At 39.3% G+C, this 13646-nt stretch overlaps 1 protein-coding gene across 5 annotated transcripts in view; it reads left to right on the plus strand.

Annotated features, from left to right (window-relative positions):
- ccdc57 (coiled-coil domain containing 57) overlaps positions 1–13646 on the plus strand; it is a 179441-nt gene that overhangs the window by 69487 nt on the left and 96308 nt on the right. For all 5 annotated transcript variants that reach the window (XR_005946643.1, XR_005946644.1, XM_041217393.1 and 2 more), the window contains exon 7: positions 10232–10432. Coding sequence is in view for 3 of the 5 variants with exons in the window: in XM_041217393.1 (XP_041073327.1) it covers positions 10232–10432 (201 nt within the window). In the remaining 2 variants the exon portion in view is untranslated. The remainder of the gene's footprint in view (positions 1–10231; positions 10433–13646) is intronic.

Genomic DNA, 13646 nt, shown 5'->3' on the forward strand with positions numbered 1-13646 from the left:
AATGCATTTACCTCCTTCCTTAAGTAAGGTGACCCACACTGTACACAGTACTCCAAATGTGGTCTCACTAGTGCCCTGTACAACTGAAGCATAACCTTGCTACTATTGTATTCAGTTCCCCTCACAATAAATTATAACACTCTATTAGCTTTCTTAATTACTTGCTGTACTTGCATACTAGCCTTTTGTGATTCATGCACTAGGACACCCAGATCTCTCTGCACCTCAATGCTCTGTAATCTCTCACCATTTAGATAATATGCTTCTCTTTTATTCTTCCTGCCAAAAATAGACAATTTCACATTTTCCAACATTGTACTCCATTTGCCAGATCTTTGCCTGCTCACTTAACCTATTTATATCTTATTGTAGCCTCCTTATGTCCTCTTCACAACTTACTTTCCTACCTATCGTTGTGTCATCAACAAATTTAGTAACCATCCCTTCAACCCCTTCATCTAAGGCATTTATATAAATTGTAAACAATTGAGGTCCCAGCACTGATTCCTGTAGCACACCACTCATTACATCTCGCCAACCTGAAAAAGACCCACTTATGCCTACTGTCTGCTTGTCTGTTTCCTGTTAGCCAGCCAATCATAAACCATGCCAGTCTGTTACCCACTATACCATGAGCTTTTATTTATCGTAATAACCTTTGATGTGGCACTTTATCAAATACCTTCTGGAAATCTAAGTACAGTACATCCACCAGTTCCCCTTTATCCACAGCACGTTACTTCCTCAAAGAACTCCAATAAGTTGGTTAAACACGATTTCCGTTTCACAAAACCATGTTGACTCTTCCTGATGACCTTGAGCTTTTATGATTCATGCAGTAGGACACCCAGAACTCTCTGCAGCTCAGAGCTCTGCAATCTCTCACTATTTAGTTAATATGCTTCTCTTTTATTCTTCCTGACAAAATAGATAATTTCACATTTTCCCACATTGTACTCCATTTGCCAGATCTTTGCCTGCTCACTTAACCTATCTATTCTTGTAGCCTCCTTATATCCTCTTCACCAATTACTTTCCTATCTGTCTTTGTGTCATCAGCAAATTTGACAACCATCCCTTCAACCCCTTCATCCAAGTCATTTATATAAATGAGGTAATCCAAGTGCCCTGCTGTAACTTCTTTAATAATAGCTTCTAACATTTTGACAGATGCCTGTAGTTTCCTGCTTTCTGTCTCCCTCCCTTTTTGAATAATGGAGTTATATTTGCTATCTTCCAATCTATTGGGACCTTCCCAAATCTAGGGAGTTTTGTAAAATTAAAACCAATGCATCAACTACTCCACTAGACAATTCTTTTAAGAGCCTAGGATGAAGTTCATCAGGACCCAGGCTTTTGTTAGCCCGCAGCTCCAACAATTTACTCAGTACCACTTCTCTGGTGACTGTAATTTTCCTGACTGACTTCCTCACTTCCATTTCCTGGTTTATAGCTGCTTCTGAGATGTTACTTGTATCTCTATGTTTAAAACTAATGCAACATACCTTTTCAATTCATCTGCCATCTGCCATTGTATTCCATTATTAATTCTCCAGACTCAGTTTCTATAGGACCAACGCTCACTTTGTTAACTCCTCTTTTTAAAAATATTTATAAAATCTTTTACTGTCTGTTTTCATATTCCTGGTTAGCTTTATCTCATATTCTAATTTTTCTCTCCTTATTAGCCTTTTAGTGATTCTTTCCTGTTCCTTATATTCTATCCAATCTTCTGATCTGCTACCTTTCTTTGCACAATTATATGCCTTTTCTTTCAGTTTGATACTATCTTTAACCTTTCTAGTTAACCACAAATGGTGTGTCCTTCCCTTGGACTTTTTCTTACTTGTTGGAATACATCTATTCTGTGCATTCTGAAATATCACTTCAAATGTTAGCCACTGCAAGTTTATTGACCTATCCCTTAACCTAATTTTCCAATTCACTTTAACCAGCTCAGCTTTCATACCCTCATAATTGTCCTTATTTAAGTTTAAAACCCTCGTCTCAGATCCATTCCTTTCTCCCTCAAACTGAATGTAAAATTCAATCATATTATGGTCCTTGCTACCTAGGGGCACCGGCACTATGAGATCATTAATTACTCCGATCTCATTGTACAACACTAGGTCTAGTATAGCCTGCTCTCTGGTAGGCTCCAGAACATGCTATTCTAAGAAACCATCCTGAAAACATTCAATGTATTCCTCATCTAGGCTATCTTTGCCCATCTGACTTTTCCAGTCTATATGTAAATTAAAATCTCCCATGATTATCGCTGTGCCTTTCTGACAAGCTCCAATTATTTCTTCCTTTATGCTCCACACTACCATGTGATGACTGTCAGGGGGCCTGTACACAACTCCCACAAGTGACTTCTTGCCTTTACCATTTCTCATCTCTACACAAATCATTTCCGCATCCTGGTTTCCTGAATTTAGGATCTTCCCTCTCTATTGTGCTAATACCATCATTAACTAACAGAGCCACCCCTCCACATTTTCCTTGCTTCCTGTCCTTCCTAAATATCCTGTATGCTTCAATATTCAGATTCTAATCCATGTCCTCCTACAGCCATGTACAATAAAGATTGAAGTAGATGATGTCACACTGGAACAAGTAGATAACTTTGTATATTTAAGACAAATGATAACAGAAGATGCAGATGTGGTGCAGAAATTAGAAGGTTAGGGATAGCCGGAAGTAATTTTGTGAAGATGAAAGGTGTGTTAATAACAAGACTCCAGTTTGTAACAAGGGAAAACTCATAAGATGCTATATTTTATCCACTTTCCTGTATACCTCAGAAACCCGGACAATAGGCAAAGACCTTTGGAAGAAATGTGGATGCTAAGATGTATGCTAAAAGACCAAAAGATAAACGCAGAGGTACTTGAAATAGCAAGAGCGAAAAGAATTCTAAAAAGTGACATCCAGAAAAGAAAATGTTAGTATTTTGGCCATTTGATCAGAGCTGAAAAGCTACAGAGATTTTTGCTGGAGGGCAAAAGTGGAGGGCAGCAGAAAAAGGGGTTGACCGAGGAGTAGGTGGATGTCAGAGTGGTTGCAGATGAGCTACAGTGGATATGTGAGGATGGCGCAAGACAGATGAGTCTGGCATTCCATGACAGGAGAAGCTTTAAGCAGCAGCAACCAGCATTTTTGGGATTTTGTTTTTTGTTCATGTTACAGTTGTTTTGTAGTAATGGGCAGGAGAGGTCGTACTGTAATGGCCTAAACACGCAATTTCTCTTCAGTTTAATCTTCAGACCTGATCAGAACTCCATTGTTCAGCCGCATGCATTAACATTTCAAATAAACTGTCCAACCATCAAGATAACTTTAAGTTGATTGGTTTTTGAAGACAGGTATTTTATTCTTTCCCACAGAAATACTGCCAAAATTTTTTGCTTCAGTGCTCCTGGGTATCCACATGCCAGCAGTGCATATCAAGATGTTCTGCACCATCAGAAAATCATAGGCTAAATTGCAGAACTTACCATATGTCCTCCTGATCTATCTCGGAATGTGGGAACAGGAAATCCTGACCACTGTCTGTTGTAGTCCTTACAATTTTGCAAGGACACTCTTGAACACTACTTTGACAGTGTCATAAATTTAAAATGATTTATATGATACATCCCATAGGAGAAAAAATTCTTATTATCATGACAGTTCCAGTAAGTTTTTTCAGCTTTCCTTGATCAACTCTGCTTCAATATTTCTTGCTTGTCCTCTAATGCATTCAAAAGTATAATTTTTTCTAACATTGACAACTGGCACACTGATTCAGTTTAACCAATGCTGGAAGTATACGTGGAAGCCTGTTGAGCTTAACTAAGAAAAATACATGTGGCACTTACATGAACATATATTCCAAACCACAAGGTCTCTATTCACGGTTTATAATTAGTGATTATGACCAGATTAAGTGAACAAAGCTTTGAGAAAAGGACTACATTATATATTTGTTCTCCCCTTGAGAAACAACACAACAAAAGCTTACACAGCTTTAAATCCTGCAGCTTAATATCAGGGACTCTTGTTGCAGGTCAATAGTACAGCACTGCTGTTACAATTATGAGGTTTATAAAATTATTATGTTTTGGTACTGTGCCTCTCATTTAGAGTAAAATGAAGGGGGTCACGTCATCTGTTCTGAAATCCGTTTGACAACAGGTTGAGGGAGCTGTTAAAGATTAAAGGAACGCCCAGATTGTTTTCCTGGGAAGAACGTGTAAGGTTCATACTTTGAGACAATGGTAGCAGCATTTTGTTTACAGTGGTTAGACTGTTAGTCTCCACAGTCCCAGGAAGATGTTGAGAATGTCAGGTTGTAAATGGTTATACCTTAAACTGTCCGTTTAATTTCACTTAAGATAGAATTGGGGTCTAAAGAATAGCTAACCAGCATTTCTACCTGCATATAAGACCCATGTGATTCACATTGCCATGGACATGGGCTTTGGGAGGTGAAGGATGCAGAGGAAGCCTTTGTAAAGATCGGGTCATAGGCTCTCCTAAAATATCACTAAATAGCACAGACACAGTTGGTCTGCCAGAGTCTGGGCGATGGAGCAGCTAGAGGCCAAAAGTCTCTCTGGAATGTGAGTGGGAGCTCACGCTCAAAATGGGGAAAAAAAAAACAAATTTGTGAGGATTTGAAACAAGGCTGGAAGCTTCGCCTATCTTGCATTAGAGGGAGAATCTTCATGAAAAAACAATCATTGTGGAAGATTGTTATGGGTTTAAAAGCTACCAAACTAGGAAAGGAAAGAAATGGTAGTAAACCCAGAGGAGTTGAGAATCATTTTGGACTGAGTCTACGGGAAAATCAAGTTACTACTTAAAAGGACAGTGTAAAGTACACCTGTGAAGTGGGTTTTTTGGTTGTGCTAAAAGTAAAAGGGGGAAGTTCTGTTCTGTAGTTTAAAGAATAAGTTAAAATGGTGTTTAGTTAATAATGTTTCTGACCTGTTTGTTACAAAAAAGTCATAAAAGATAAAATATTGTAGTATCATTCTTCCAGCTACAAGCTCAAATTTTGTTTTAAAGTTATCAGTCTCTATGGAGATTGTAACACTGCATATCAACAACCCGTTATAAGATTTATTTTAAGCAAAGCTATTTTTACTTGGAGAAAGTTGATGCAGAACTGTAAGGAGAAAAAGCAAAATTACAAAATATTTATTTCACAATAATACACATGTTTATAAATGCACCTTTTGAAGACTAATGTAATGCAATGCAGTTACTCTAGGTAGAAACTGATTAGAACTTCTCGGGCTGGATTTGAACTTTAAGGCTGGATTTTCGTGGAGTTGGGAAGACTCCATGGAGCTTTGTAAGAATGGTGGATGGACCCAGATGCAGAAGTCCAACAGATTCCATTTATTGCTAAGTTCAAACAGACCCAATTTTGATTGTTCCAAGGGCCTTAACTTGCAGGGTGGAAGTCATTAATTTATGGAGTAGACATAAACACTATTGAAGGGCAGATAAGGTCCATATAACCAGCATGAGCTGAAATTTTTTTTGATCCCCATTCTTTAAATTGTAAAAAAGAAGGCTGCAGTTGATCGTGATTGTTTAAACAAAAACTCTGCTGGACTGCTTTGCCGGGCCAGCTGGTGTAGCATCTGTTTAAGCAGTTTCAATTAAGTTCTTAGTTGACATGTCCCTGAGGGGTATTCATTATGAATGCTTGGCTGAATTTCAAAAGCTTAAATTTTCTCAGCAAGGTTTCTGAGATCACAGTTTGATTGATAGCTTGATGAAACTACCAAATGATCCATAGCATGAACAAAACTTCATTTTTTTGTGATTAACCACTTGAGATTTAAAATGAATGAGCGTTTTTTTCACCAAGTCTATGTAGGAAAAATTGTCTTAAAGTTTTTAGAAATTTATTTTATTTCATCTCCACATGACTCCTGAGGTCGTCTCACAGTGGAACTGGGTGAGTGGCCATGGAGTTGATGTGGAGTGGGTATGAGAAGTCATGGGGGGGTGGGTGAGGGGCATGAGTTGGCATGGAGGTTGAGGGGCCATTGGGGGGTGGGGAATGAGGCAGTGTGAGGGGTGAGGGCTAGAGAGCTTCAGATCTAGTAAAACATCAAGGACTGAAACCCAGAGAACCAAGAGAGGCCTTCTAACCAGCTCGCCTCGGCAATTGCCCACCCATGTGTCCACCCCGCAGCAACTTGAGAAATTTCCAACTCAAGTTACCCACCTCAGTAGCCAAAATCCAGCCCTAAGCTTATTAGCAACATCAAGTACAGTAGTTTGTAAACCTTTCTATGGGGTCCCTTTGCTAGATTTGACACATTCTGACAAACCCCACCAGAAAATGCTACCATACTGCCAGTTACCAGCTATTCTACCCCTGAATGACTAACTGTCAGACATCCATAGCACACACAGCTGTAATTTTAGTAAATATTTTTAAAAGAAACGTGTGAATGTTTTACATTTTTATAGCACATTTCACAACTAAGGACATCCCAAAACACTTTACTAATTAAGTACTTTTAATGCATAGTCACTGTTGTAATGTAGGAAATAGGACAGTCAGATTGCACATATTGAAAGCAATCAAATAAATGATCAAAGCATCAATTTTGTATAGTATTTCTGAATTCATCACATTTTTTCCTGTATTAAGCAGACGGTTGTAAAATAGGCATTTTCTTTGCAAACCAGGTTAGCTATTAAATAAACTGCTTTGCAATTACTTGCATGTTTTAAAGGTGCAAAAATCTTATGTTATGGACAATTGTAACAGTTTTAAGGAATGAATCAATCTAGCAGCCTTGTCTACAATTATTGAATAAGCGATTTTTTCAATGGAGTCCCGCAAACTTGAGAAAATGTTAAACTAAATGGCAACATTCCTATTCCACTAAACACCTCTGCCACCTGACTTATTAATAGTCCACTAGATATATATATTCTTTTCTTCACCTGCAGACATCAGATGCCTCATTTGTGGGCATGTCCTTCTGCTTTGAACCAGTCACTCCTCCTATTTTTGACCTTAATGATATCACTTATTTATGAATAGTCTGAATAGTTCCATGTGCCTGTCAGTGAGAAATATAATGTATGTGCCATTTTAGTAGCAAGACTAAACCATAGGGACGTTCTACTGTTCTTGATAAAATGTAAGTATTTGAAATTTCTAAGACAGGTATTTATTTAGGCTAAATCCATAGTATAGGGTCATTTATTAAGAACTGTAATACTTACCACTGGAAAGTGACAAGTTAATTCAAATGTTTGATCATTCGTCACTACAGCAGTCATAGCTTCAAAGCTCCTGTATGGAGCCATCCATTCAAGTCCTTTAGAGGATGAGGTGTACTGGAATGGTATGAGGTGCCTAAGGACATCTGTGTTATAAATTACTGGACTGCCTTCCTTTGGGTTTAGTGGCACTGGTCACTCGTATAAATGAATACTTAGGCCTAGAAATTGCATCATACAGCACCTATTCTTCAGGCACTGCTTGGACACTTAAGGTTCCAAAATGATGGCATGGTGTGCAAGCAAACTTCTGGCCAAAGGTACACTGCCCGCTATGGTGGATAAAGATAAATGAAACATGTTCTGCCCATGCCTGAAGCAGACATCAGGCCCATGACATATGCAAATAAGAGACCTAACACATGGTTAATGTTCCTGCTCCAAGATTGGTTTTCCCTGAAGCACCCCCATCATTGTAGGTAAGTACTCCATACAGAAGGGCCTCAGTAGGTCTCGGCAACCAACCCACAACCTTCATCCCCATTACAACTCCCGCTTAACCCAGCAATCCATAGAACCTACCATCAATTCTGAGACCTGGAATGAATCCCCTTTGAGACCCAGAAACTGGTCCCCGAGTGCTTTCTTCTGAAGACCTAATCAAGCCCCTCGAGGCCCATTTTAGGTGTGTAATGATGCACCCCTCTTGTACAAGTTGAATGATTTGGGGGGAGAAATTTCTCAGAGAATCTCCCATTGTAATTTCAGTGGGAAAGAGGTGAAAATCTTGGAGAAATTATTTACATACCGGTAGTTTCTCTGAGGGTTCTTCCAATCTCTTGCTGCACATATGTTTTGCAGTGTTTTGCCAATGTCCTCATTTATATTTTCCAGTCTTTAATAGGAAGAATTGATAAAGTTCTCAGGCAATCTAGGTCAGTATAAAATTTATTATTTTGCATAACATGTAACTGAAATGGATAGTGTTTCTAAATGGTTTTTAAACTTCTGCAATATCACTTCCCATAACATAGTAAACAGCAACAACTTATTTAGTAATTATTGTCAAGCTATTTAACTTCTGATGGGAAAGGATGGTAGTTAGCAGCCCAAACATGGTTTACCTCTCAAGGTGGCTGTACTCTTATAGAGAATACTTATCATTCAAGGAATGAAGAAAACAATGTTTTCTGAATTAACATTACAATCAACATGGTACAACCCTAAACAGTTCCATTCCATCATCAACAGCAACTTACATTTATATGTAATGCCTTTAACATAGTAAAAGGTATCAAGGCACTTCACAGGAGCATTGACACCAAGCCAAATGAGATATTAGGACAGGTAACCAAAGGTTTGGTTAAAAAGGTAAGTTTTGATGAGCATTGTAAAGGAGGAGAGGTAAAGAAGTGGAGAGGTTTAGGAAGATTTCTAGAGCTTAGGGCCAGGAAGGCACAGCCACAATTAATGAAAATTAGGGATGTGCAAGAGGCCAGAATTGGAGGAAGGCAAAGATCTCAGTGGGTTGTAGGACTGGAGGAGGTTTCAGAGATGGGGAGGCTGAGTTGATGGAAAGATTTGAAAACAAGGATGAGATTTTTAAAATAAAGGGTTTGCCAGATCACAAGCCAAAATAGGTCAATGAGCATAGACGTGATGGGTGAATGTTACTTGTTGTGTGTTAGGATTATGGCAGCAGAATTGATATGAATAACAGAGTTTTGGATGAGCTGAAGTTTGGGAACTAGCCAGGAAAGCATTGGAATAGTCAAGTCATTAGTGACATTTCCATGGTCCCTGCTGCATGGAAGCCACAGTGTTCCACATAATATTTGATCGTTTATGTTTATACTGATTCCAATAATCAATATAACTATACTCCTGTTCCTGGACTGAAATTGTAATACTCTTTCTATATTTGGCAGTCTGGTTAATACCCATTGAAGGCAACGTGTGTTTTGAACTTGATTATGTGGTGTCCAAATCCATGAGTCCTATCTTAAGAGTCAACACCCTCTCCCAATCATCTTTTCTCAAATTTCCTTTCCTATCATATTTTTCTTCCCTCCTGTTTTTTTTCCTGAAGGAGCTGTCATCTTACTAATGCACAGTTCTATGGGCACCTGTTTCAGCATCACAGCCAAGGGGCCATTTTTAATTTGTGAGTTAAGTCAGTCACATTGTTGGACTACTGAAGTGGTGGATATGACACAGCTAAACGGAATGCTGTCTTCACCTACATTCAGCAGGAATTACTTGTTTGTGATCAGGAGCAGGAACGTGGGGTAATTTCTCCCCACCCAGTCCAGAATCGCTCAAACCATTTGTTGTACCCATGACACCACTCTGCTGAGAAATGCCAAGTCAGCTCAGAAATCATACCCAAGTTTTATGGCACAACTAACATATGTTTGATTTTCTGCTCTCAATTTGGATTTTTACATCTCTGAATCATTCAGCCGTTGAACCTTTTGCAAAGCATTTTATATAGAGCATCATTTGTAAAGCATGTGCTTCATGACATTGCTGATGGGATTAAACTGCAAACCATTTGACATATTTTGGTAGTTATGTAGCATTGTAACTGAAAATGAGAAGAGGTCATTGGTTAAATCAAGACAAAGAGCATGACTGTGTTTTCTTTGAGTTGATACCGTCTGTTGAAACAAGTTTGAGGAGTTCAGATACTGTTTCCCTTTTGTTTCCCTCAAACACAAATTAACTTCACGTTAATTGGTGCTAATTCAGCAGCCATTCTTTAAGGAAAGATGTTTGGGAGGGTCTTTTTTGTGGTTAATGTTGAGATGCATTTTATTGACAACATCGGAGAGTTTTGAATTGTGTTTTCCCTACAGGAGCTTGTTATAATCTCAAACTTGGAGATGTTTTTAACACTAATGGGCATTTAGTTAAAAATGAAGAAAAGCTTCTAATTTCTTAACTGCCTTATTCTGTTAAATTAAAAAATCTAATATTTCTTTAGACATTGCGAGTTAGATCGTTTTGCTCGTGAGAGAGATGCAAAGCTTGCTGCTGTAAAGGAACTACGTACAGAACAGATTAGGGAGCTGGAGAACAATGTACGTGAACTGCAAATGAGCTTGGAGACAGTTGAAATGGAGAAAAGGCGAATGGAATGGAACCATGCAGATGCCATAAAGGAGAAGGAGGATGTAATTGAGAAGTAAGTGACGTTGTTCTTTTTCTTGAATTGGTGCAATACCATAAGAGATTCACTAAGTACAGAATTCTGTTTACATAGGATAGGAAGGTGGAGGAGTAATTGGATCCAGGCATAAGAGAGGGGAGGGAGAAGTTAGAACAAAAGGAGGTGAGAGGAGGAGGATGAAGATAGCGGTAAGGACTGGAAGAAGGGGTATGAGGAAGAAGGTTGGGCAGGGGTGGTATGGGAAAGATGGGGCACGGAGAGAACAGAGGCAGAGAAACAATCTATCTCTTCAGAGAAGGGCAACCAAGAACTTCTGTCTAAGCATGAATGGAAATTTCAGATGGGGAGTGGCAGGGTTTGATGTAGGTTAAGCTTTGCCTTCATCTATCAGAGAAAAAAAGAGATTTAAACCCCTACCATTACAATCTCTCCTGCTGCGTAAGGTGCCAGGCTTGGCGAAGGTGCAACCTCCTCGATATTTAGAATACATTTATTACAGCACCATCTACAGGTCTAACGGTTACAACAGGCAGCACAATAGGTTTATTCCATAGGAGAATAATTACCATGAATATTTTCATGAAATGCACAGCCTATGTACTGAATTTAGGACATCGCTAAATTTTTCCATTGCACGAGGGTAGTCACGATCAATTTGAATTTTTCAGCTAACAAGTCATTAGAGAGTGGGGGAATAATGAAATGAGTGTGGGGGAGTAGAGAGGAAAAGCTGGAGGAGGCATCAGGAAGTTGTAAGGGAGGGAAAGGGAGTTGAGGAAAAGGAAGGGCAGTGAAGAAGGAAAAATATGGGAAGTAGAGAAGGGGAAAGGAAAGAAAGAGTGGCTCACAAAGAGAGGGAGTGGGAAAGGAAGAGAGAAGAGGGGACAAGAAAGAGATTGCTAAGGAAAGGGAATTTAGAGCAACAGGGTTGGGGGATTGAGACATGGAACAGTGGAGGAGGAGAAGTGCAGTTGGTGGAGAGTGGGGTTAGTGCAGATAAGAAGTGCAGAGGAGGTATGTAATTGTAATTGTAAGAGGGGAAGTAAAGCAGGAATTAGGTGGCTTGTGGGGTGTTAGGAGAAGAGTCTAGCAGTGGGGAGGGTTTGGTCAAAATCTGGTTGATCAAGGATGACCAAAATTTTATTTGGGGGAGGATGCTGATTTCCTATTTATCAAGGGGGTGGGGCTGGTAATGTTTTGTTCACAGCATTAGCCGCAGCTTCAACACCTTTTAGTATCCTGAGATTAGGCAATATTTTTTACATAAAATACAGTGGTGTAATGCTAAATTTTGACATGCCAGAATTTTAAGAAAATGCGTTGGTCATGTCATTTCTAAATCTACTATTACGTTGTTTTCCTATGTATTAACCATTTGAGTCCCCAAACCTCAGTAAAACTATGCTTTTCAAGTGAAAAATATTAGTGCCAGTAGGCATTTTATTTCGAACTATGTGGTATTTTGAATCATTAGTCTTTAACATAGCTAGAATTTCATTATGCAACAGTTCAATTATTTAATTCAAGCCTGCTCAAAACATGAATTACAAAAAACTTTACTTCTGACTGGGTGATGATATGTAGAGGGGCCACTGCTTTTCTTAATTATATTAATAACCTAGATCTTGGTACAGGGCTCAATTTCAAAATTTGAAGATGATGCAAAACTTGGAAGTATTGTAAACTGTGAGGAGGATAGTGATAGACCTCGAGAGGATATAGACAGGCTAGTGGAATGGGCAGACACGAGGCAGATGAAACTTAATATAGAGAAGTGTAAAGTGATATATTTTGGTCAGGAGAGTGAGGAGAGGTGACATAAAATAAAGGGTAAAATAAAGAAATGCAGGAGCAGAGGGACCAACAGGTACATGTGAATAAATAATTGAAAGTAGCAGGGCAGGTTGAGAAAGCAGTAATAAATTATACTGAATACTGGGTTTTATAAATTGGGACACAGAATACAAAAGTAGGTAAGTTATGAACATTCATAAAACACTGGTTCAGCCTCAATGGGAAGGATATGAGGTTTTAGAAAGAGTGCAGAAAGGATTTACAAGAATGTTCTGAGGATGAGAGACTTCAGTTATGTGGATAAATTGCCGAAGCTGGAGCTATTTTCCTTGGAGAACACGATGAAGGGCCTGGATAGAGTAAATGAGGAGAAACTATTCCCATCAGCAGATGGTTGAGAACCCTAAGGTGATTAACAAAAGAACCAGCGGCGACATGAGGAAAAACTTCTTTATGCAACAAGTGGTTTAGATTTGGAATGCACTGCCTGAGCATGTGATGGAGACAGATTCAGCTGCAGTTTTCAAAAGGGAACTGGATAATTATCTGAAGAGAAAAGATTTTACAGGGCTACAGGGAAAAGTTGGAGGAGTGGGAGTGGCTGAGTTGTTGTTGCAGAGAACTGACACAGAGACAATGTGCTGAATGGCCTCCTCCTGTGCTATAACTATTCTATGATTCTAGTATAGATATATTCAATGAACTTGATAGACACATGAGGAAAAAGAAGCTGAAGTTTACCTTGATAGTGTAAGGAGGCTTGTGTGAGGCATAACCATCAACATAGATGAGATGGGCCAAATGGCCTGTTTCTGTGCTATAAATTCCACGTAAAGCTGCCAGCTGGGACTACAAACATGATACTGCGTTTCACATCCTCTGGCAATCACAGCAAGGAATTAGTGTTTCAGTAGGCAAACACAGCAGGGTGTTTGGGGATATTGATGCTTTAGATCCCAGGAACCAAAAGCTTCAAAGACCCTGAAATGCCTGTTTATGAGAGAGCTGTGTACAGGCAGTTGTAAAGTCTGTAATTTTTTTTACAATCAGGGAGCTGTACAGGAGGTTACTACTGTTGCTGCTGTTGCACATTGACTCTGGGACATTCAGCAGTAGCAGCGGGAAGCTTAGGACCCTGGGGGCGGCTTTCCATCCGCCACTTCTTAACCTCCCCAGGCTCCAACTCACAGCCACACCACAAGCTCCGGACATTCTGGTCAACTCTTCTTTCTTGGACTCACTCAAGTTCTGTCGAAGGGTCATGAGGACTCAAAACGTCAACTGTTTTTTTTCTCCGCCGATGCTGCCAGATCAGCTGAGTTTTTCCAGGTAATTCTGTTTTTGTTCTGGTCAACTCTTATTGTCTGGCCTGAACTCAAACTCTAGGAACTCATGGCCAAAATTGCCCTTCTGCCCCACATAATAATGCAGGTAG

The sequence above is a fragment of the Carcharodon carcharias genome, chromosome 22 (genome assembly GCF_017639515.1).
Source record: "Carcharodon carcharias isolate sCarCar2 chromosome 22, sCarCar2.pri, whole genome shotgun sequence".
Taxonomy (NCBI): domain Eukaryota; kingdom Metazoa; phylum Chordata; class Chondrichthyes; order Lamniformes; family Lamnidae; genus Carcharodon; species Carcharodon carcharias.